Raw genomic sequence first — 23,985 nt, 5'->3', positions numbered from 1 at the left:
ATACCCAAAAACCCCTTCACAACATTCCTTATTCATTGGATCCACTCTTGCTTAAAACGAAATCCAAAAAAGGAACGATTCAATTTCGAAACTGAATACCCTAAAATAGCAAACATTATTCCAGTATCATTCTAGATCTGAGATTTGTTGGAATTTAATGGTTAACAATATTAAAGGGATTGAATTATGTTCATGAATTAACCCCTCTGTTTTACAAGTCAGTTAAGGGTGTATGGTATTAGTGAAGGTTTAGGGTGAACAATATGAAAGAGATTTCAACCAGTTTTTGGGATTATGAATTTCTGGATTTTTAGGCTACATATGACTTTCAATTTGAAGTTGAAGTGAAAAAAAAATTAAAGAAGAAGAATCATCTCACACCTCACGTGGCTCCCCTCTTTAATCCTTTCATTTCTTTTAATTCCATAAATACATGTGGCTTTTCCTTTCTTTCTTTTTTTTAATTAAAAAATATCTAGCTGGCAATTTTTTAAGTGATGTGGCATGACACTTTTGGTTGACCAGGTCAAAATTGAGGTTTTGCAAAATGGGTTAAACATGAGGGTTCACTTTTGCCATTTTTTTTTAATAGGAAGTCAAAATTACAACTTTTGCAAACTTAGGGGGTGAAAAGTGGGTTTAAGCCTATATTTTAAAGAAAAAAACGTTCATGTATATAGTGGTCATTGACACTTTCAGTTTCTTCATCATTGGAATAGTTTGGCCGAAAGTAATAGTGAGAGGCTCACTTGTTTGTCTTGTGTGACTTCTAATTTTCAGTTTAGTAGTATATATGTGGTTGGGAGTGTTGCTGGCCATGTATGGATTTAAGTTGTCTATTCTTTGTGTTCTCTTCGCTAGGGTATTGTGGAACCAATCATAAGGAGTTTTCCGTTAATTTTTTTTGTCTTGTTAACTAGTATTGAAAGGCCATTGCTTTAGAAAGTAATAAAAGAAACTTTATCTTAAATGTATGTATATTTTTTAATTTTAACAATAGAAAATGAAATGATTAGATATTTTTTCGATAAAAATTTACCTCTGTTATTTCCTTAAACAGTACCTTAAAAACACTTGTTAATATTTTAGATCGATTTCCCCCTTATTTGACATTTGGTGGTCTGTGTATAGGTAAGAAAAGTGTGCATTTTCCTTCCCCAATCACGTTGTTAATGTACTTGCTATTGTGGAGTAGATCAACGTCATGTTCTGGAAATCGTTCTTAGCTAAAAATTAAAATTATAAGAGTATTGTCTTCTTCTATTTGAGTGGATTTTCCGTACACCTATTTTATAACAACAATAATAAATAAACATCTCAAAATTTTATACATTCATTTAATACTTGAGTTTCTCTCTATTTCCTTTTTCCAGTCATATCATCAAACTTTCACATCTATCAATTTTTTTTCTTTTTGTTTTAAGATGTATACATCAACATGGGGTGTACACAAAACATTTTTCATTTTATAACTTGAGAGACAAAAAATATCAACTTTTATATTTAAACACCCTTAAATTTTATACACCTTTTATAACTTGAGAGACACATAAATATCAACTCTTATAAATTTTATACTTATTTATCATTTTTTTTCTTTCTATTTCTCTCTTTATATTGCATCACAATATATCACATCACTCTCTTTACTTATTACCGGCAATATAATTTTGAGTGTCCAACAAACATTTGAGAAGAAACATAGAGAATGATGTGAGGTGTTAAATAAGATAGAAAGAAAGATAAATAATGTTGAATAATTAAAATGTTCAATCAAATGTATGTCACTATTATTAAAGTGTGTATGAGATTTAGTAATACTATCTTGCGTGTTTCACATGTTACTGTTCCGCGACAAAGATTAGTTGAAAAATGAGACGTTAATGTTAGCGCCAAAAAAATGTCACCGAGAATGAAACATGCATGGACATGTAACACCACACGACGGCGGAACTCGCCGGAGCAACTCTTATCCGCCCTCGAATCAACCACCGGAACCCAACACTTCAACCAAATTCACACCCAACTCATCATCAATAATCTCATTCAACATCCTCTTCTCTCCACCACCGCCATAAAAAAACTCTCCTCTCATCCACGCACCACCCCAAGCTCCGCTCTCTTCTTCGACCATCTCCACCACCCCGACGCATTTCTCTGCAACACCATCATCCGTTCTTATCTCCGCTCTTCCAATCCCTCCGCCGCTTTCCATTTCTACTATCACAGAATGATCGCCAAATCAGTCCCACCGAATCACTATACTTTTCCTCTCATTCTCAAACTCTGTGTTGATCATGGGTGTAAACTAGAAGGTGAAAAGGGTCATGCTAGAGTTGTAAAATTCGGGTTTTTATCCGATTTGTTTGTGCGAAACTCGTTGATAAGAATGTATTCTGTTTTTGGAAGAATTGATGATGCAAGGTTGATTTTTTATGAGAGTTATGTGTTGGATTTGGTTAGTTATAATACGATGATTGATGGGTATGTGAAGAATGGAGGAATAAGGGATGCACGGAAACTGTTTGATGAAATGTATGAAAGGGATGTTTTTAGTTGGAATTGTATGATTGCGGGGTATGTGTCAGTTGGGGATTTGGCTGCGGCGAAAGAATTGTTTGAAGCAATGCCTAATAAAGATGTGGTGTCGTGGAATTGTATGATTGATGGGTGTGTAAGAGTTGGGAATGTTTCTCTTGCTCTTGAGTTTTTTAATCAGATGGATGGGGTTGTTGTTAGGAATGTGGTTTCGTGGAATTCGTTGTTGGCTTTACATGTAAGGATGAAGAATTATGGTGAGTGTTTGAGGATGTTTGAGAGGATGATGGAAAGTGGTGAAGCTATGCCAAATGAGGCTACTTTGGTGAGTGTACTTACTGCTTGTGCAAATTTAGGGAAGCTGAATTTGGGTTTGTGGGTTCATTCTTATATTAAGAGTAATGAGATTAAACTTGATGTTTTGCTTGAAACTTGTCTGCTAACGATGTATGCAAAATGTGGGGCTATGGATTTGGCAAGTGATGTTTTTGTTGAGATGCCGGTGAAAAGTATTGTGTCGTGGAATTCGATGATCATGGGGTATGGTTTGCATGGAAATGGGGACAAAGCTCTTGAAATGTTTGCGGAGATGGAGAAGGCAGGTCAGAAACCAAATGAGGCTACTTTTATTTGTGTGTTGTCTGCTTGTTCGCATGCCGGAATGGTCATGGAGGGTTGGTGGTACTTTGATCTCATGCGTCGTGTTTACAAGATTGAACCCAAGGTTGAGCACTATGGCTGCATGGTTGACCTCCTTGCTCGAGCTGGTTTTGTGAAGAATTCGGAAGAGCTTATAGAAAAGGTTTCTGTGAAAGGTGGATCTGCTATGTGGGGTGCTCTACTTTCTGGTTGTAGGACTCACTTGGACTTGGAGCTTGCGGAGAATGTAGCTAAAAGACTTGTTGAGTTGGAGCCTCAAGATATTAGTCCGTATATATTACTGTCAGATGTATATGCTGCTCAAGGGAGATGGGATGATGTTGAACGTGTGAGATTGGCGATGAAAATAAATGGGTTACAAAAAGAAGCAGCATCCAGCTTGGTTCATCTTGAAGATTTCGAAAAGGATAGTGTACTCAATGTTGGGTGAATTAGGGAGAATTTAGGAACACGAATGAAAATATCCATTGGAGATTAAATTGTGAAGGAAATTGTCATACCTAGAAAAATGCTAGATTATAACAGGCTGTTGGGAGAGAAGCAGAATGCATGTTATGGAGTGATATTGTTTTAAGGAGTGGGATATTGAGGTGGTAATTATGAATTTGGGGGAAAATATGTCAGAATAGAGACAGCCATAGATGAATGGTGGGTTGTAGGATGGAGATGGAATGATGGTTAATTTCTAAGGATGTGAAGAAACAAAAGGATCCAGTTGGTGCTGCAGATAGTCCAGATTGGTTCCCCCTAAGTTCTGGATCTACTTATGAAGGATAATTGGTCCATTTGAAGAATGAGTTGCTCAGTGTCTCGTATAAATAAGTGTCTAATCTAGCATAAAATCAACGAGTGATAATTCATTTTATCAACTCTTTTTCACAGGTGAAAATTCTTAGAACACAATACTGTTGGATCTTACAGAGCATAAATCAGTTTGAGTTTCAGGGAAAGCAAATAACTGCTAATAAGGATCAAGAAATCCAGTTAATGCTTTTCTTTATGTACGATATCAGATTACAGACCCTATGGCACATTCTTACCTTGATAAAATGATATTAGATAGCTACATATATATTCACATCTGTATCTCCATATTCAAATATTTCATAATTTAAAATTTTCTTTTATCGTATCTATAGCTTTGTAAAAGTTTATTTGGTATACACTTACACATTTAACGATGAATATAACTTTAGCTTCTCTTTGCTTGTAGAGGTATAACGGTAAATCTGTTTTTAAGAGAGTGATAGCTTTGAGCATTTGGTATTGGTTCATTATTATGTCTCTTGTTTAACTTGTGATCAATGATATGATAAATCCTAGCTTAATAATTTGCCAAAACCACGAAGGAAACCTAGTTTTATTTGTTTGTACATGTGATTGAAATTGAAAATAGAACTCTTCCCATTTTATCTGCAGAAGTAGTTATGCATTTGACATAAAAACAGAAATTGCTACACACAATTAAACCAATCCTCTAGGAATTAGAGAGCCTATTCTCTCTCAAACCAAACTAACATAAAAAATAACTAAATGCCCATCTGACTCCTACTCTTATTCTATTTTTTTTTTTTGAAGAAATTCCAACTCTTATTCTATTTAAAACATGAAATTAACTTAAAGTGGGCCTTGTTAATTGGGCCTGTACCTAACATGCTTGTGATCAATGATATGATAAACTCAGTGGACTTATTTATTTATTTCTTTCATAACAGGGTAATAATAGCATATAAATAAAGTTTAATAAACAATATTTTGTTGGTCACATATGGCTTCATATTTTACTGCATCTCTACTGGTCTACTTGTACTCCTGAGTCATACGTGTCTCCAGCCTTCCAGTTTTCTGGTATGTTATTAACAGGAACAATCCATGTATCTTCTCCATCTTCAGTACTAAACAACATCCTTAAAGTCAGAGGTCCACTCGGTGGAGAGGTAGAAGTCCAGACTGCGCCATGATCCCGATCCAGTAACTTGCAGACAAAGTTCTGAGTCTGCACTCAGCAAAAGATATAAGTTCATTCATTTTTATCTAACTATCAACAAAACCTTTCTTTCATAATTTTCTCTAATTTATTTTGTGTGCTTGTGTCTTTAAGAATGCTGTTTCAGTTGAATGAAGAGTTGAACATTTAAAGACGTTTTTTCACATGTAGTGGTGATATCTCTTCTAAAGTTAATTATTTGGGCAAATTATAATTAGTTTCAAGTTTCAACATAGGAAATCGGTATACGACCTGAAATACTAAAATTCACCACATAACCTTTTCGAAAGTTTTAGTTTATTCGGTTCAAGTTAGACACAAACTACAACTTATCGCAGGAAAAGGAAGTAGATATTACCTCACAGAGCTGCACAGCAGTTATGTCCCTCTTTCCTTGTTGAAACCATAAGACAAAAGCCAAGTAATGAGGATTGCTGCTGCTTTCATCAATCTTAATAGTAATGTTTTTGTTTGGGTAGCTACATGAAACCCTGGAGATAACGAGGAGAGGCCTTGGTTATGTTTACATATAACAAAAACGTAAAAAGTTTATGCATGGATGAAAGGACAACATGGTGCTGTAATGCTTCGCCATGCCCGTAAGATCCAGGGAAGAGTCAAACTCATCGTAGATGTATCACCGGCAGTCTTATCTTACATTTACAAATAGCCAGTTTTCATACGACAACAGCTATTGCATCAAGTCTCGCTAAAGTTGATGCATGCATGAAATTGTGTTGAAGAATATCTTACCGTCTGTATTCAATATTAACTACACCAAGAGCTAATAGAGAAGTGGCTGCATCCTTGCTCTGAGCCATCCCACTGAAGGCTCGTTGGCTAAGAATGAAGTCAGTGTTATCTCCTGAGCCTTGATCAGTTAAAACTACCGTGACACCATTGCCTGAGCAATAAACACTGTTGGTACACCTCACCTGTCAAAGAATAATGAAAAATATTAGTTTCGAATTTAGAATAGATAATGTTAAGTTGCAGACTGTTGTTGAAGTCTTTTATTTGTGAATGTCAAAGGACAAGCTGACAGAACTAACAAAGTTTGTTGTTTGTGTAAGTATGTTAGAGTTTGATATATGTATAGATTTGTTGTCACCTGGTAACAAGCGCCACAGCCAACTCCATCTCGATAAAGACTAGATGCAGCCGATACATCCCCACCATTAATAGTAGCACCAAAGGAACCAAATCCACATGCACCAGCTGAAATGAATTCAAAAGAGCATAAATATAAAAGAGAACATGTTTACAAATATCATTTCATGTTTGCATTTTTGTTATTTTTTATCAGTTTTCTTACTATCTGTGCCGTTTTCTTCAGAGTTTGGGTAAAATGATGCATGAGATTGAACAAAACAATCGGTGCATGAAGTATCTGCTAGGGTTTGCATGAAAAGAAAGGTGGCAATGAGAACAAAACACAAAAGAGAGAGTGCCATGTAGGATAGAATGGATAAAGCAGTCAGAACTCAGAATGGTAAAGAGAGCTTGTGATGCATGAAGGGAATTGGATTTCTACTATTTATAGAGAATCTGGTCAATGTTACCAACTTTGACATACCAAAGATGAAAATAAAAACTATTCACATTTGGAATAAAGAGTAATTTTGATACCATTGTCTCTGGACTACTCACCTAGTCTACATTTGACATTGAAAACCACTTTCTGACCTATCAAAATTCCCTTTTATATATGTTTTATTCTGTTTATCTGCAAATGATATTTCCACACCATTTCCTGTACATAAGTTTAATTCTAAGTTAGACCCACAAACACTAATGGATATGGTCCCCTTGCAACAACTTGTAGTCAGCCATTCCAATTTTTTATGTTTTAGTCAGAAATATCATTCTCTTGTTCAGTTTTTTACAAGGTTGAGTGATAAACTCATTTTCTTTTCTCAATATTATGAATTATTTTCATTCTGTATTACAAAACATAAAGTGGATATGAAGTATATGGCAAATAATCTAGTCTTTAATATCATTAGCCAACATAGACAAGCAGAGACATTTAATTATCAGAGTCATTTGACCTTTGCTCACCTAACAGGTAGGTTAAATCAAATTTTGAGTTGTACTGAATTGAAAATATGAAGTACATGGCTTGGCACACAAGTAATTGGAAGAGTTAGGCCCTTCTGCACTTTGATGATCTTATCTATGTTAGGCATATTTTTAGAGTTCCCACTTGGTCAAATATCACATAAAGACCTTGTTCTCTATGTGGTGGAAGGTGCTTAGGAATTGTCCCTCTAATTTAGATAATGTGTTTCAAAGTGCATTACACTAGGTCACAAATACACAATGCCAAAGAAGCAGCCTCTATTGGTATGGTGAGAAAATGACCTTAGTCCTTGAGATATTCCTCCACATATAGCGAATTCGCTATGCCATTTAGGGCTTGTTTGGTTTACTTATTTTAGCTTATCTAATAGCACGTGCACTTGTGAGGCTGTTTAAAAGAACTAATGAAACTCAACGCTTGTAAGACTGTTTAGAAGGACTTATATAAACAGCTTATATAATCTCCATAAACTCTATTCAGTTGATTTTACTTAAACTCTCCAGGATAGTTTATGAAAACCGCTAGCTTATATGAAAATATTTGACTTTATTCTATCTTTTGTTAGAAAAATAGTTTATACATAAACATTTCTGTAATAAGAGTTTAAGTTATAAGTGCTTAATCAAATTGTTTAGCCAAACAGGACCCTAAAAGTACTGTCATACTCATACATCATGGGAGTTCATGTCATTATAGTGAGTTTTAGAAGCCAATAGTTCTTTAAACTCATAACAACCACTTCGTGCTGGCTGCCAAGTTTATAATTCAGTGTTCAAAAAGAAGAGATATTCTTTAGAAAGGTTGATAAAGACTGCTATGAAGGATATATCCCTTGAATTGAAGCACATCAGCTATGACGTGGAAGCCATTTAGGGGTTATGGAGTCTGGACCCAGCGTGCCAATAGTAATCAATACTTATTGTTTGAGGCAACCCCAGAAATTTCATTTTCTACACCAAGTTGAAACGTAATTGGCAAATTAGCAATGGAAGACAATTCTGGGTAGATAATTAAGCTTTGTGCCAAAAATGATTTTAATACAAAAATGCATCTATAAAATTATATTTTTTTTATCACTAAAATTATACTTAATTGGGAAACTTAAATTTGTTTTCTCTCCTATTATACCATTAAAATTTAAATGTAGAGATAATTATGTAAAAATAACACCTTTTCAAATTTACCGGCACTCTTTAGATTAGGCGGGTTCAGGTGTTGGACACGCGTCGACGTTTCGACATCAACACGACACCGATACATATAATTATACTGAATTGTGCGATTTTCACAAATTATTAACAATTTCAGCGTATCGTCCGTATCGTATCTGGTATCCATATCTATATCGGTGATTCATAGTTTGGTACAATTATTTTTCTTAATATAGAGACAGAGGGATTGTATCAGTTATGATTAAGAAATAATTATAACAGTGGGACATTACTTTTCTTAATATAGGTACTAATAAATAACAAAGGGAGTATAATATGATTGTATCACCTATTGTTAAGAAATCTATAACAACAGTAGGGCAGGAGCTCATTTCATAAATGGAATTTGTTAGGTGTATAGTGGAATATGATGTCATCACACGATTCACACTCCTCCTTCAAACATTTACTCATTTATTAACTACGTGTTAAGTGGGTGAAGAGCCAAAGGTATTTATGCTTAGTCTTATGCTTTATCTGGTTTAGAAAAGAAAGTGAGAGAAAAGAAAGGTAAAAGAAAAGAACGTAGAAGAAAAGTGAGCAGAATATGAACTGATTTTGTTATTTGGTAGAAGAAAAAAATAGAAAGAAGAAAAGGTAGAAATATTGTGTTCATTTATCAAATTAACAACAGTAGGGCAGAAGCTAATTTCATAAATGGAATTTGTTAGGTGTACAGTGGAATATGATGTCATCACACGATTCACACTCCTCCTTCAAACATTTACCCATTTATTAACCACGTGTTAAGTGGGTGAAGAGCCAATGGTATTTATGCTTAGTCGTATGCTTTATCTGGTTTAGAAAAGAAAGTGAGAGAAAAGAAATGTAAAAGAAAAGAACATAGAAGAAAAGTAAGTAGAATATGAATTGATTTTGTTATTTGGTAGAAGAAAAAAAATAGAAAGAAGAAAAGGTGGAAATATTCTGTTCATTTATCAAATTAACTCTCCCTAGAATTCAAAATAAAAATAAAAAACACAGACCTCTTTGTAAAAGTGTGAGATTGATTTTTTTTTTTTTAAAGAAGTTAAGCTAACCTACTAAAATTAACATCAAAGAGAATCAAATATGATACATTCAGAGGAACACACTTCATAGTTCAAAGGTTCCAGGAGATCAAGTTGATTAAAGTTTAAGAATGATCGTAAGTGAGTTATGTCATTTCAATTTAATTCTAAGCGGATTTAAACATATTGGTATTATATTCGATCATTTCAAAGCATTTCGATTTTCTTCTAAAAGTTAAAGGAGGTAATGTATATTTATTCATTTACTTAAGATTACTAAGATAATTAATTCGGTATTTTATTTTAATATATCTCTGATATACTTTTTTTAAGCATCTATGATATATACTTATAACCTTAAGAATGTCAATAGAAATAAAATGATATTATATTTGTAGCTTTAAATAAAATTCTAAATGCTCCAAAAAAAATGAAACATAATAATATTGTAAAATTTGTTCGATATGGAACTGAAACGATGAAACCTCACCAAAATTTGAATATGAAAATATTTAGTAAAGTATACAATTGTGAATAAGATGAAGAGGGATCTTAGAGGTGACATTTAGAATACACAAATGAATCTTTTTGTGTATGATACACAGATGTGTTTTTAACCATTGATATAATATTAAATAATTCAATGGTCAAGATTGAAGAATGGGTACTTGCTTAGTGGATTTGATGCTCAATTGTTGCTATTTGCAAATATGGTGTGGAGCAATGAAGCATTTATGAAAAAGGAATTACATAAAAATAATATAAATATTGAATACTAAAAAAATGTAAAAGTAATCGGAAAAATAGTTTACAAAAATTTATTGAATACAAATTTTTATTTTTGAATGTAAAATAAAAGTCTGATAAATCTATATACCAAAGAATTTTAAATTCGATAAAAACAAGTAGTAAAAGTTTTTTTTTTTTGGACAGATTAAAATAAATGTTTTAAGAACAAGTGGTTATGAAAAAAAAAAAAATAGGATTAATACACAAGGAAATGGTGTTATCTGTATATACTTCATCGTTTTTTCAGAATGGTTTTTATTTTGTTCAAATCATTATATGCTTCTTTTATAACAAATATTCATTTAATCAAGATTATTATTCAACACATTCTTAATTTTAATGGAATCCGCAACCAGAAGACTCTTCTTAACATGAAATCAGAAAACTCTTTTTAATCACGGAGATCGGAGTAACGGTGTTCAGCCCAGAAAAGATTACCGCAGCGACGACGACAAAATTCGGTAAAACTTATTTTCTGTCTACAATTGAATCAACTACAGGGCGTTTGACTTCTGACATTATTGTTTGAGGTTGGTCTTGGTATCGTCGTCTCAAGGGAGAAAGGTGCTTATCTTTATGGTGGTGGTTGTAGTTGGAGGATTCATGATTTCTGATAGCCATTATTTCGATGACGATTGTGGTCGTTCTCGTTGCGTCTCCGGCTTAGTTTCAAATCGCAACTCCATTCTCTCATGAGTTTGGCTTAGATCTGATGGGTTTCTTCAACCTGTTTGTTTTAGATCCGATAAGGTGGTTTTTTTATCTGAGAGGGAGATGATGGTTGCGCATGAGAGGGAGAAGATAATGATTTTGAGGCGCGACAGAGGTACATAAGAGAGGGTTTGAGCCATGATTCTGGATTTTGGGAAGGAAACATTGATTTTGGGTTCAACGTTTGAGGTGTGAAAGAAAGGCTTTGAATCGTTTTTCCAAATAAATAAATTGATTTTAATTTTAATGAATCAGAACCGTAAAGGTAAAACAATGGGCCATATTCATAGTATTTAAAATTATTGGGACAACCTGTAATATAATAAAAGTATGTAAAGAGGGGGTGATACCTATTAATACATTACTGGTTAACCGTCTGTTGTGGGTAAAATAAATCTTTTGTATGATACACAATTTCATCAACTTATGTATTGTAAACGTCACCGATGTTAGACAGACAAGGACTGGAGGGAAATTTATCTATCTTTCTCTCTATATATTTCATCTTTTATTTTCACTTTCATTTCTTCCCTCCATATTTTTTCTATATCCTCTCTCATTTTAGCCTAAAGTCATAAAAAGCAGAGGATTCAAAGTTAGAGAATCCAATTCCATTCTTAGACCTTATATTTATAGTCCTTTGTTAAGAATAAATTATTAATTTGAATATACGTTGCCAAGTTTTAGACACTCACCACACCATGACAAGGATTAATGTGAGCAAACTTGGTGTACAAGTTTTTAGAAAGATGAACGTGGCTAATTTTTCTATTATCCAAATTCTTAGGTGAAGATTATGGTTAGTATAGCTTATAGGAATATAGTGGAGTTCTAGTTTGATCATGCATTCATGCTAGTATGTCGAGTTATGAAAAATTATATTAGAGCTGCATTTTTTTTTAGAAGATATTAGAGTTATGATATTTAAACATAAAATTAATTCTATTTATTTATCCCTTATTTTTCATCTTATTGCAAAATAAACGAAATAAAAAAAGGTACACTGTATTTTTATCAATTTTGTGTGACCGTTTAATATTTATTTTATTTTATTATACATAGATAATGTTATACATTTTTTTTGGTGTCTTTGGTTTGTATGCTTCATTCTTAGCTAGGTTATGTTACCAATATAATTTAGGAGAAAATATTATGCTTAATAGATAGTTTTTTTTTTTACACATGGTGTAATGGCGGACTTTTTAGCTTTTTTTTTTTTACAAAAATAAATTATATTCATTCATTCAAATTCAAATTGATAGAGTACATCGATACAATGAAAATTCGTTAAAAACGAAAAGGATGAATCTATGAACAAACTCGCATCATCCATGTTAATAGCATAAAACGACAAAGTACTAAAGCTTACACATCTGACTATATTTAAGTCTCCGGATCTGCAACGTTGATGACTCCAAAGTCATTAATTTGATCTGTGTTAGAACAAAATTGTTTAGCAATAATAACCCTTAAGAGTTTTGATGATAACAAAGTATTAAAAATTGTCAATTGGATACGCTAATATTTGTTCAAGTGTACAGGACTATAGACAAAATTTGACATCTTAAATTGGTCTTGAAAGAACAAATAAAGAGCTAGTACATCATCAAAAAGGGAAGCTTAAAGCGTCTGAAGAAAACTGCTCCTGAAGTGTGAAGTGCTCCTGAAGACAAAGTGCTTCTGAAGTGATGACGTCATCAGAAGCTAGTTCATCATAAGCAGGTTCATCAGAAGTTGTGTATCACCAGAAGCTACAGTTCATCAGGAGATGGAACTTAAAGTTTCAAAAGTTGTTTCAAGGACTATAACTCGCCTAGAAATTGCAGAAGACTGGAAAAGTATGGCAATGGCTAATTTGAAATGCATTGGATGCTTATTCTTCAAAGAGCGTTGACATAGTACGTTTGTATGAAGTGTACAACCACTACTTCCACTACTCTGTTTTTGTCTCTGCTACAAGACAAGGATAACAGCTCTGACTGCAACAATGTTTATTCACATTGGGAACGCATTTGAAATTGATCCTTCATAGAACAATAACCATATCAGGCAAAGGATCATTGGTGATAGATCAAAAGCTTCAAACGACTCTATTTTGAATGTGATGACATTTCAACGTCTCTTTCACACCTCTATATAAAGGAGTGAAGACTCAGAGTTAAAAAAAAAAAGAACAATACTACGCATCAACTAAGCCAAAACTCGGTTGAAATTGTTCTCCACTTCAAAGTTCACTTAGAATTTCTTAACAAAGCTTATATCTTAGGAATTCTAGAGTATGTATCTGATTTGTATTGTGAACACCACTGATTGTATATCAAGTGTTCAACGTCAAACATTTTTCTTTGTAATTCTGATTGAATTAAGAAGTCTCTTGCAGTTGTGCTTGAGCAATAGAAGTCTCTTGATTGTGTACAGGAGCATAGGAAGTCTCTTGCAGTTGTGCTTGAGCAATTTGAAGTCTCTTACTAAGTTTAGTAGTGAGCATTTGTAATCAGATATTACATAGTGAACTCCCCTTGGAAGTGCAAGGGGGACAAGACTGACTTCCGGTTTGTGGAAGGAGCCTGTATAAATTGCTTGTGTCTTTCTTCTCTCTTTCTTTCTGTTTTATCCGCTGCATTTAGTTATGAACTGCTTGTTTCAGATAGGAGAAAAAGAAGAAAAAGCTAACACAATTCAACCCCCCTTCTTGTGTTTTTCTCACCTTCAATTTGCACTGGATCGAAGCTGATCTGACAATCTGAACCGAACAAATACCCGAACAAAACAAGAAAGACAAACAACGTCGCACAAAGACGACGAACAAAACAGCGTCGCACAAAGACAACGAACAAAACAACGTCGCACTAAGACGGCGAAATCACGAAAGCAAAAACGAAATAGATGTGAAAATCACTTATTTCAATAAAAGGGAAATAGAAAAAACAAGTTAGAGGTGTTTGACCCTAAATCACCCCTCTTTGGTGGATGAAGACGAAGAAACTAGGGTTTTGGTGACGGCTTCAAGAGAGAAGGAGAAGAGGCTTTCAAATATTTTATATTCAGCGACTTTTTAGCTTTTTAAATGAATAAAATATATATTTTTTGACCCCAAAAATAAAATTGATTATTCTAATAAGGCAAGGGGATATAAGGATGAATTTGTCATAGAAGTGAGAGTAAATGGAGTGATAAGAAAGTTGACAGTTCGAATTCCAACTTCAAATAATAGTAATAATAATACTAACATTTACTATTTTAATAAAAATACTAAAATAATATAAAAACAAAAATAGATAAAGAAAAGCAATAAACTTATTTTTCATTGCCAATCAAAACATAATAATATTTAATATTTACCAATTTCCCCTTTGTTTGTTAGTCATTTTGTCAAATTTTGAACAAAATTAAATTTTGCATGCAATGTTGAACCACGACAGCGTTGATGACATTCATACACATTGAAGGATATTAGGAATAAGCGTTACATAATTTTTGTATGGTCACTAAACAAAATGCATAGTGTCTAGGCACATACGCAAAAGACTTTTTCTAAAGTAAAAAGAAAAAGAATGATTTTATATTTCAGAGATATGTATCTCTTTATGCGTATACATTTACTCATGTGATCATGCAAGATTTGTTGGAAGAATAACGTGGTCTATCTAACTATGTAAGGGGACAATTCCATCATTAAAGGAACAAACTACATGGTGAATTCATCAAAGATGAGTTGTTCTAGATCACAACCTTTATTTTATCTCCTAAGCATGATATGACTATAAATAGTGGCTCTTCAAGATCACTTTATACAGCCGTTGATTATAGATGTGAGATGTTTTATCTCCTGAAGTACATGATATGATTTGAAGTGGTAGCTCTTCAGAATCACTTTCTAACGCCTTTGATTCTAGGTGTGACATATGTCGTAATTTCATGATTTAAAGGTAAACAAGAATCTCAATAGGTTCTTCTTTCAAATTTACATTTGAAGGTTTTTTTTGTTATGGTTATCAAAGATTCATCTCTTATAACGTTAATGGTAACCAAAAGCCGCCTGCATTTACACTATTAAAATTGATAATAACTTTAGAATTCAACATGATTTTTATTCTATTATGCTTAAATAAATAGATAAAAAAAATATGGATAATAACTTGATTAGATTAAAATACATTAAAGTGTGGTATATGTTTATTTACTTGAATAAATAATAAATCGTAACATAAGAGAGGAGAGGGTTATAAATCAAAACTCCTCTTGAGGAAGCAAGTATATTTCCATTATTATTGTAAAGTAACCACTAATCTTCTAGACAGAATTTAGTTTGTGCAAAGTTTTTTGATTGAGGCAAACAATCATCTCACTATCTAAAGATAAACTGATCAATTTTCCTTTTAGGCATTTAATAAATCAGTTAAAAACCACTCAACCTCTGAATCAGACGCAGAGTAAAAATCATAAAAGACCAATGAACAATATAACACTAAGCAGTTGGGGCTAATATTCTCAAGCTCATCTACATTATATGGCAGTCATTTTTATCCTAAAATTCTCTTCATATTCATCTCATCCCGACCAACAAACTGCATCAATCTCATCTCTCGCGGACTTATACAAATCCAGCCTCTTGGCACATTGCTGTCTCTTTTCCATCAACACAGAATCTTCATCCAGCAAATGAGCAAGTTGCAATTCCTGAAAAATAAACAGACAGAATTAGTCTACAAATAGTATTTAGTAATAGTGCGGATGAATTAGAATGCAATTTGATATGATAGCATATTTTATGTATGCAAGTATGATTGTATTATACCTCTTTTTGGCTGAGTTGTGCGTAAAAGTGATCTAGTAAAGATCGCTTAGCTTCCCTCACTTGACAATGAACAACAGCCTTTGGAATGGTATTCCTCAATGTTTCTGATACCATCCCAACGTAAGATAAAACGTTTGAACCAATCCTTTGGAAGTGTCCGTCAGCAGAGGAGGAAGCCTGATTCCCTCCCCTGTCGCTGACTTCTTGTGGGAGTTTACGGAAGAAATCAACGGTGATATATGAAGATTCCATTTCCACTAGTCTTAATGTTGCCTTCTTTCCGTCTTCACGGAACCTCTCTAAAGCCTCGATAGCTGCTACTGCTATTTCAGATCGAAGAGTTGGGAAGCGCTTCAATTCCTGCAACCATAGTCAAAACTCACTAACAGGGCTAAAATCACATTGCTTTTCATTTAGACAGTATTCCAACTCAAACCTCTGTTTCGGAAATTGACTTTCTCACGAGTTCCTTCAGGACAAAATGAACCTGTGCCACAGATAGAATATATAGGAATTAATAAAAGTAATAAATATCAATAGCATGAAAAAAGATCAATTATCATGAAGAAAATGAAACTAGAATTAGTGACCTATTTAAAGCAGAAATGAATCACTTACAGCATCTACAGATGCTTGAGCGGGACCTTTAAAATAATTGAGTGAGCTCTCTAGGAGGCGTCGGTAACCTTGCTCGGGAGCAATTAGATGAGGTTGGTATCCATCTGCCTCAGAAATAACGTTTCTCACATTTTGCAGCGATAAATGACGGTCCAGTGGAATCTTTCTCAATGCAGCAGGAAGCTGATAATCGAAAACTATATAAATTTTGTCACCACCTGGTCGCCTAGGGAGGGGGAACAACACAGTAAAGGCAGAAAGGTCAAGGCTTTTCCTTCCCACAAATATTAAGAAAAAAAGGTTGTATTTTCAAGAGTTTTTAAAAGAATCAAGTATCAACTCATGCCCCAATTTAAATGAACAACCATAAAACACAGAAATAATGATCTCTAATTTAAGCTACAAAATAAGATTTCTTACCCTCCATCTAAATGCTCCTTAAACACCCGATCAAAAGCACGGCATAATTCTAGAATAGTGTACAGTTGGGCCTGAAAAAATCATAAGAAATCTGATAATAAATGTCCTGTTAGGAACTATTTCAACTTAAATAGATTGCGGACAGCACAAAACACTCCTCACCCCAGCATCAATGGCAACTGGTCGACCAAGGTGAGCCAACTCTGCTTCAAGGTCATCAACGCTTCTAGTAATGAAAGACGCAATCCCTGGAATGCGAGCTCTGATCACAGACTCTAGATGCTAAAACCAAATGAGTTTTATGAGTAATCAAGCAGATTTGGTAAGATACAAGAAAAAAATAGCCAAAAAAAGCATGTCGATCCAACACTGTCTAATACAAGGATAAATAAAAACCTTTGACAGTAGCCTTGCAAGATATTCTGAGCCCATTTTGCTGGCCAAGTGTGCGTAATCAGGATTGGTGGCAAAAAATTCACGCTCTCTCTGCCGAGCTGCAATCATATCTACGTTCTTATTAATATCTTCCTGAGAACGGTTTACAATTCCCACCCAAGGATTACGAAGTCGATATGATCTTCCTTCAAGGACCTACAATATGACAGAATGGGAACATTAGCTAGCAGAAATTATCATGCACCTGTGTAACTCTGTCAATTAACATATGTAGAAAATCCACAATAAGTTCCAACACAGAGCCAAATATATAACAACATGAATTTACTATTGAGTGCCTAGAAAAGATATGATTCTTACATCCAAAGCATTTGTTCCTTTGTCCATCAAATCAATCTTCGTCAACACACCAAATGTTCGTTCACCTAAGCGGAAAATATTTTGAATGCATAGTCAAGAAAAACAACAATATTATAAGAAAATAAATGCATACTGTCTGTATAGTTCAAGCATGATTGTGAGCAAAATGCCGCAAGCATACCAGCAGGGTCAACTTGTCTGGAAACCTTGATGGCATCAGATGTCGCTACATCTTGATTTGCTGGAGTAATGGCCAAAATTAAGCAATTAGGCTGAAAATCAAAGAAAACAAATTAGGAATAGATGAATAAAAGGATTAAAAGTGTGGCCACACGTACAAACTAAAAATTTCAAATTATTATTACTTGGACACACATTCAATAGCATTATGTCAGAATGGAAAAGGTTAAAAAGCCCCATATTTGGGATTAAGAATGTGACCAACTAATGCCTGTCATCACTTGCTAGTACTACTGAACTGATAGAAATAAAGGCAGTGAACTTGTTAATATCATCCTCCAATATGATTTCTTCAACATAGGGCTGGAAATTGCTTTGGAAGGCCATCACATCAGATAGCCAAAGGGAACCGAAGTTGTATAGGCTAGTCTTTTAATTTTAACTACCTTATCAACATATGAGTGGATCAAGCTTTCAATGTCTTGAACAATACTTTCTGGTTGTCCCTCTGAAAAAATAAAATAAAATAAAAACTAATAAATCAATTGGAAAAGGGAAATTGATAATATCAAATCAAGATTATTTGTGAAAAGATAATGAAAATAAAGCGTACCTACAGCGAACTTTGTCAAACCAGGCAGATCTACCAGTGTTAAGTTGACAACTATCAACAAATATAAAAATAGTTAGAACAACAACAACAACATTAATTAGATACGGACTGTAATCATTACACCACAGGTAGGGGGAAGATCACACATATACAATAATATTAGAGGATGTACAACTCCCTTAAAACATCAGAATGGTGTGATTCCTATTTACCAAGTTTCTTCTAACTTAGACATTAGTGGTTGAACAGCTTAACAAAGCATCATGCAATTCAAATAGAAATAGTGTACAAACGGAATAACAGAATCTCCGTAATTCGGCAATTGATAAACAAGGCACTCAGCATGTAACTAAAAATAAAAGAAGACATCAACTAAAGCAATAAAATAGCTCAAATAGTGTTTTCAGGGGCATATAGAAATGGCAAGGACGGATTACATATTATTTCTGACAAATATCTATTGCGATTTGGTGACTCAAATAATGTCTAACAACAATAACAAGAGCCATTTACTACTAGAAAATCAATCTCAGAAAAAAGAGAAATAAAAAAGAAAAGAAAAAAACCCATAAAACCAAGGGATGCATGGCACTTTAATGAAATGTAAAATATAGGCTCTTTACCATTTGGTGAGTAGATGCTTAGATGAATAGGAACAGGAGATATCTTGTTTGATTTCCCAGTCACTCTATTAGTTTCATCTTCAATTTCCTTTCGAACCATAGCTGCAAAACATAATAAGAGTCAAACAAGTTGATAATAGTTTTCCAAAATATATATTTGTCATCTGATTCGGTGTAAAAATCCTAAGAAAATAGTGGATATAATGCTGAAATATTTTCACCAGTGCTGACTTGTACAACAATCACCAAAAAAATAAACAAAAATAACACTAGCTAGAAGCTGATATCAGTTGAAACAACCTAAGAATTGAGTCCACTAAAATCAAAGTTGTACAAGTTAACCTTAGTAAAATATCTTACACTGTCAATAAAAGAAACATGATTCCTCATGTCATCACAATAATCCCAAAAAATATCAGGACGTTTTATGTTTTTAAATTACCAGACAACGCCATGGGAAATGCAGGATGGCCAATATAGGCTAACAATACCATACAATGCAGAAAAATAATTAATTCTTGTGAGACTGACATATTGACGAGTCGAATTACACATTTTGAAATTTCCGCTTTTTGATAAAAAAGAAAGAAAAGAAATGCATGCAGGGTTTGTACGGTGAAGTTTGGTCAAGGAACTCTGATTTCCACAACCTTCCAATGTAAATTCAAAACCAAACATGCATTACATGAAAAAAGACATACAGAAATCAGTAAACCGTTTCTTCGGCAAGTGCAGAAACTCAGCATACTCTTGTAACCTTTCCTCTATTCTGTGCAGTTGCAGTACCAACGGCCTCCGCGTCACAATCCCTGAACATCACTTCAAAATATAAGACATAAAAAAAAAAAAACCCAAGCGATTTTTTTCTTTCATTGTTCAAAACATCTTTCACTATACCCTTCTCTTCTACCATACCTTTCTCAATTCTCAGCAACAAAAACAGAATATGAATATTAATAATTAACTATGATGACGCATCACCGGCAATAATTTTAGAAAACAGCATGATTGAATGTAATCAAATTCGCCAGTGCGTGACAGGTGTCAGTGTCGAACACCGACATGTGACGGTGACACACACGCCTTCCAATCAGTCAGTGCTCCAACTACAGAGACTATGAATCACTCACACTTACACATGCACCACCACTAGACATGACACAGACACGCTAACACCTATGATTACTTGAGAAATTAATATTTATATGTTCGTCTTCGATCAGAAGTATCGGTGCTACATACTAATTACTGATTAATTAATAAAATAAAACAATGGTGAAAACGATGACAGTAATGCACCTGATCCACGGGGAAGAAAATCACGTCCAACGATACTCTCTAACACCGACGATTTTCCAGAACTCTGCATATTTTTAAAAAATAAGAACCAAAAAATAACAAAATGCGAGGACGATGAAATAGCGCTAACAGTAAAATCGTAGAATCGAATTCGAAAAAGAACCGAACCTGACCGCCGACGACGGCGACGGAAGGAAGAGACTCCCAGAGAGACTGAGAAGCATAATCGGCGTTGTGGTCACCGAGAAGCGTGCATGCGCGTTGAATTCTGTTAACGAGTGAGATCAACGAGTCCATTGCAGTCACTGGTTCGGTTTCGGTTTTAGGTTCGGTTTCGGTTTTAGGTTCGGAGGAAGAGGTTTTAAGAGTGAGGATGAAGAAGAGTAGTAATGGGAGCAAGAGAATGAGAAGAAGAGAAGCTATTTTGTTTGTTTCTTTCAGTTACGTTATAACGCTTTTTCAGTGAGTGTGTGATTTTTGAAATTGGTTGTGTTTGAGAGAGCGGAGAAAGTGGGGCACGTAAGTGTGAATATCGTGGACTTGAAGAGGTGGAAGTGCTTACCCGTTTCGAATAAGTCAATTCTTTTTTTATTAGTAAGGACCAAAGCTTGTGAGGATTTACTTTCTTTTTCTTGACTCAAGATTCCATTTTTCAATTCCTAAACTATATTTTGATTAAATGCATGTTTGTCTTTTAATTATCATGAAGCTTAAATGCATTTGTTTATCTTCCTATTTTAAATAAGGAAAATGCTTGGATTGGGAAAAGTGGTTAGGGATTTCTTGCACTTGAAGAATTTGAGTTTAAATTCAGTTTTAAAAATGTAATATTGTTAAATCTTTTGAAACATAATTATATAACACACTGTGACCATATCTGACACAATGGAATAGTTTACGGCTCGAGTTTAACGGTAAGGTCACTAAAGCATTCACTTTAGACCCACCAACAAAAAATAAATTTTCATTTAATTTTACAAGTAAAAAGACCTCATATTTTTAAAAAACAGACTCATGTATTTTTTTTTTTTTGAAAAAATCAAAATGATATATATTACCAAAAAGTGTTTCCACTCGCGCAAGGCGCGCAAAAGAAAGAAACGCCACGAATATTTACAAAATTACAGCGCAATTGGTGACAAAAGAGCACCAATCAAAGAAAAACAATTACAAGAGAACACTCATGCAAAATAACATATGTTTTCACCAATACGTGTAACTATAAACGAAAGCACCTATTTAGATTTCAACCAAAGGAATGAATGAAGCTTAATTTTATCAATGAGAACAAAAGGAGCAAACACCGTATTTTGGAAGAGATGGTTGTTCCTTTCTTTCCAAATCACCCAAATAGCTGCAAACCATATTATCCTGAAGTATAAATGAGAAACTCTAGGCATGCCAACCATTTTGGTAAACTGAATAAAATGATGTCGAAGCTCACCAGAAGGCACCGATGAAATACCAAGTCAATTCCACACATGAGACCAAAGTGAACCGAAAACATTGCAATGTAAAAAGAGGTGCGTGGCGGATTCAATGTGGTCGCACCCGCGAACACACGCCGCATTTGTTGAAAGAAGGACTCCCTGATGCACCAGGTTGTCCTTAGTAGGAAACTTGTTGCGAAGGAGGCACCAAACCAACATAGACACCTTTGACAGTATATGTTTATGCCACACATCATCAACCAGGGACCTGTCTGAAATATGACATGTAGTAGTAATGTAACAATAGAAGACTTTCACTGAATAACCATTAACAGGGTCTAACAACCATCTCCATTTGTCACTAACAGATTCCTACAAAACAAAGTTATGTAACATAACAGAGCACTCCCTCAGACACTCCTCTTCCCACGCAAACAAACGTCGTCTTCACTCCAACGCCCCACCGTCAACCGCCCACCCCCTCCTCCACATGTCTGCCACCTTACACTCCTTATCCATCGCTAAATAAAAAAGGTCACCCACCCATCTCCCAGTATCCTACATATGTTTTCTTCAAACCAATTACCCACACCCTCTCCTACACCTTTATGCACCTTGCATATTGTTTTCCACCATATCGAAGACTGATTGTCACCCTCACACAGACTGGTGTATTTTATTTAAATAAAAAACGGACTAGTGTATTCAATATTGCTTTAGGCCTTGCTTATTTTTAAAAATTATTGGGACGACTTTGATAGTTTATGTGCAGATGATACTCAATTACAAAAAATAAATATTTTACTAAATAAAGTGGTAGATAATATGTGAAAGAGTTGTTTATCACTAGACTTAGGGCACATAAATAGAAACAATCTCTTTCTATCACAGGCCTCGTAATTGCTTGGTGTGGCAATCAACTATTTGGAAAAGGTCAACGGCACTTTTTTTTTTTTTTGAAGAAGCTAAAATGGAATATATTACTGAACGCCTGAATATTTCAGTACAAGAAGTGCTAAAAACCCAACTGAATAGTATCAAATACAATCAAAGAAATCCGGGGAACAAAAACAGGAAAAATCAAAAAAGAGAGCTACCCTGTTACATAATAATTCCCAAGCAAGGTAAAGGATTTAACCACCAAGAATGGTAGGAAAAAACAAAACTAGGACGATTAGCTTTCAGCCACCAGTAAGATTGAAGCTTAACTTTATCTAGCAATTGATTAATCGAAGCTTCTGTTTGGTGAAAAATCCGAGCATTCATTTCAAGCCAAATCACCCACACACAAGATAACCATATAAGATGAAAAGCAGAGCGATTGTTTTTTTGATAAGCCTCCTAAAGTCAACGGCACTTGAATAAGATCATAAGAGATTTTTTGCATTTAAAGAACTTGAGTTTAAATTTAGCTCTAAAAATGTAACAGTGTCAAGTCTTTTGAAACATAACATTTTACACGAAATATAACTCTACATTTGAGGATACTCAATTTATACGAAATAAATGTTTCAGCAAATAAAATGGTAATACATGAATGGGTTGTTTATCACTAAATCTGTAAAAGAAAAAATTTGTATTATAAAACTCTTTCGAATTTCATGGATATTAAAAAATAAAACTTGTAGCAATAAATTTATATCTAAAGAAAGTGTTATCTTAACAGAAAAAACGTCTTTTGAATGTCATGGATATTAAAAAATTGTTGTAATAGCCCTTGGCTTGTTAATATAAGTTCCATTTTTGATTGTTCAAAAAAAAAAAATTGTTGTAGCAATAAATTTATAAAAAGTGAGTGTTATTTTTATCTAAGTACCCCTAACGATTTTTAATAACAGAGGAGAGAGAAAACAGATTTGTATTTCCAAATGTAAATTTAGTAGGCATTATTTGTAAAGAAATCATTAATATATGTGGAAAAAAAGTGGTCGTATATTAAGCGATGACAAATATAGAAAGTAGATTTTATAATTATGGAAAGAGGTAGGAGTAATTGGAAAGAGGTAGTAGTAAAAGCTTCGATTTACCTCCTTCTTTTCTTTAACTCGAATTTCCATTTGTTTCCATTTTTTAGTTATAAAGTTATTTTTAAGTTAAAAATTGTTTGTCAAAATATTGTACAAAACTTTGAATTTATTATTTTTTTAGTGGTGTCCGGGGTTCAAACCCGCGACCTTGCATATATTTATACATTATTTATATCAACTGAGCTAAGCTAGAGAATAATTTATTTTTTCTTTTCCAATTATACTGTATAAC

The 23,985-nt window shown here is 33.9% G+C and overlaps 3 protein-coding genes across 3 annotated transcripts; 1 reads left to right on the top strand and 2 right to left on the bottom strand.

Annotated features, from left to right (window-relative positions):
• Positions 1-1,745: 1,745 nt before the first annotated feature.
• Positions 1,746-4,332, top strand: LOC25493557 (pentatricopeptide repeat-containing protein At3g29230). Its single transcript, XM_013602083.3, has one exon. It carries the CDS (start codon positions 1,901-1,903, stop codon positions 3,626-3,628), a length of 1,728 nt encoding a protein of 575 aa, XP_013457537.1. The 5' UTR covers positions 1,746-1,900; the 3' UTR covers positions 3,629-4,332.
• A 317-nt stretch (positions 4,333-4,649) lies between these two features.
• Positions 4,650-6,704, bottom strand: LOC25493556 (expansin-like B1). Its single transcript, XM_013602082.3, has 5 exons — positions 6,501-6,704; positions 6,297-6,403; positions 5,939-6,120; positions 5,544-5,676; positions 4,650-5,194 (listed from the first exon to the last, which is right to left on the bottom strand). Exons 1-5 carry the CDS (start codon positions 6,637-6,639, stop codon positions 4,991-4,993), a joined length of 765 nt encoding a protein of 254 aa, XP_013457536.1. The 5' UTR covers positions 6,640-6,704; the 3' UTR covers positions 4,650-4,990.
• An 8,508-nt stretch (positions 6,705-15,212) lies between these two features.
• Positions 15,213-20,844, bottom strand: LOC25493555 (dynamin-related protein 1E). The gene is made up of 15 exons (XM_013602081.3): positions 20,465-20,844; positions 20,297-20,360; positions 19,699-19,806; positions 18,998-19,099; positions 18,375-18,425; positions 18,208-18,269; positions 17,763-17,853; positions 17,582-17,646; positions 17,222-17,416; positions 16,988-17,107; positions 16,826-16,896; positions 16,406-16,631; positions 16,224-16,274; positions 15,788-16,147; positions 15,213-15,669 (listed from the first exon to the last, which is right to left on the bottom strand). Exons 1-15 carry the CDS (start codon positions 20,591-20,593, stop codon positions 15,541-15,543), a joined length of 1,824 nt encoding a protein of 607 aa, XP_013457535.1. The 5' UTR covers positions 20,594-20,844; the 3' UTR covers positions 15,213-15,540.
• Between the last annotated feature and the right edge of the window lie 3,141 nt (positions 20,845-23,985).

The sequence above is a fragment of the Medicago truncatula genome, chromosome 4, assembly GCF_003473485.1.
Source record: "Medicago truncatula cultivar Jemalong A17 chromosome 4, MtrunA17r5.0-ANR, whole genome shotgun sequence".
NCBI lineage: Eukaryota > Viridiplantae > Streptophyta > Magnoliopsida > Fabales > Fabaceae > Medicago > Medicago truncatula.
The sequence above is the reverse complement of the archived record's forward strand: the minus strand, read 5'-3'. Positions and strand labels throughout refer to the sequence as shown.

Bases quoted from the DNA above. Each gene is read 5' to 3' on its own strand.
- LOC25493556 (XM_013602082.3), bottom strand. From the start codon at position 6,639: ATGGCACTCTCTCTTTTGTGTTTTGTTCTCATTGCCACCTTTCTTTTC. The intron at 5,677-5,938 runs GTAAGATATTCT...CGTTATCTCCAG, and splicing joins GTTAATATTGAATACAGACG to GGTTTCATGTAGCTACCCAA. The intron at 5,195-5,543 runs GTAATATCTACT...TGCTGAGTGCAG, and splicing joins CTGCTGTGCAGCTCTGTGAG to ACTCAGAACTTTGTCTGCAA.
- LOC25493557 (XM_013602083.3), top strand. From the start codon at position 1,901: ATGTCACCGAGAATGAAACATGCATGGACATGTAACACCACACGACGG.
- LOC25493555 (XM_013602081.3), bottom strand. From the start codon at position 20,593: ATGGACTCGTTGATCTCACTCGTTAACAGAATTCAACGCGCATGCACG. The intron at 18,426-18,997 runs GTAAAGAGCCTA...ATTTGTTGATAG, and splicing joins AAGCATCTACTCACCAAATG to TTGTCAACTTAACACTGGTA. The intron at 17,647-17,762 runs GTATGCTTGCGG...TTTTCCGCTTAG, and splicing joins CAGACAAGTTGACCCTGCTG to GTGAACGAACATTTGGTGTG.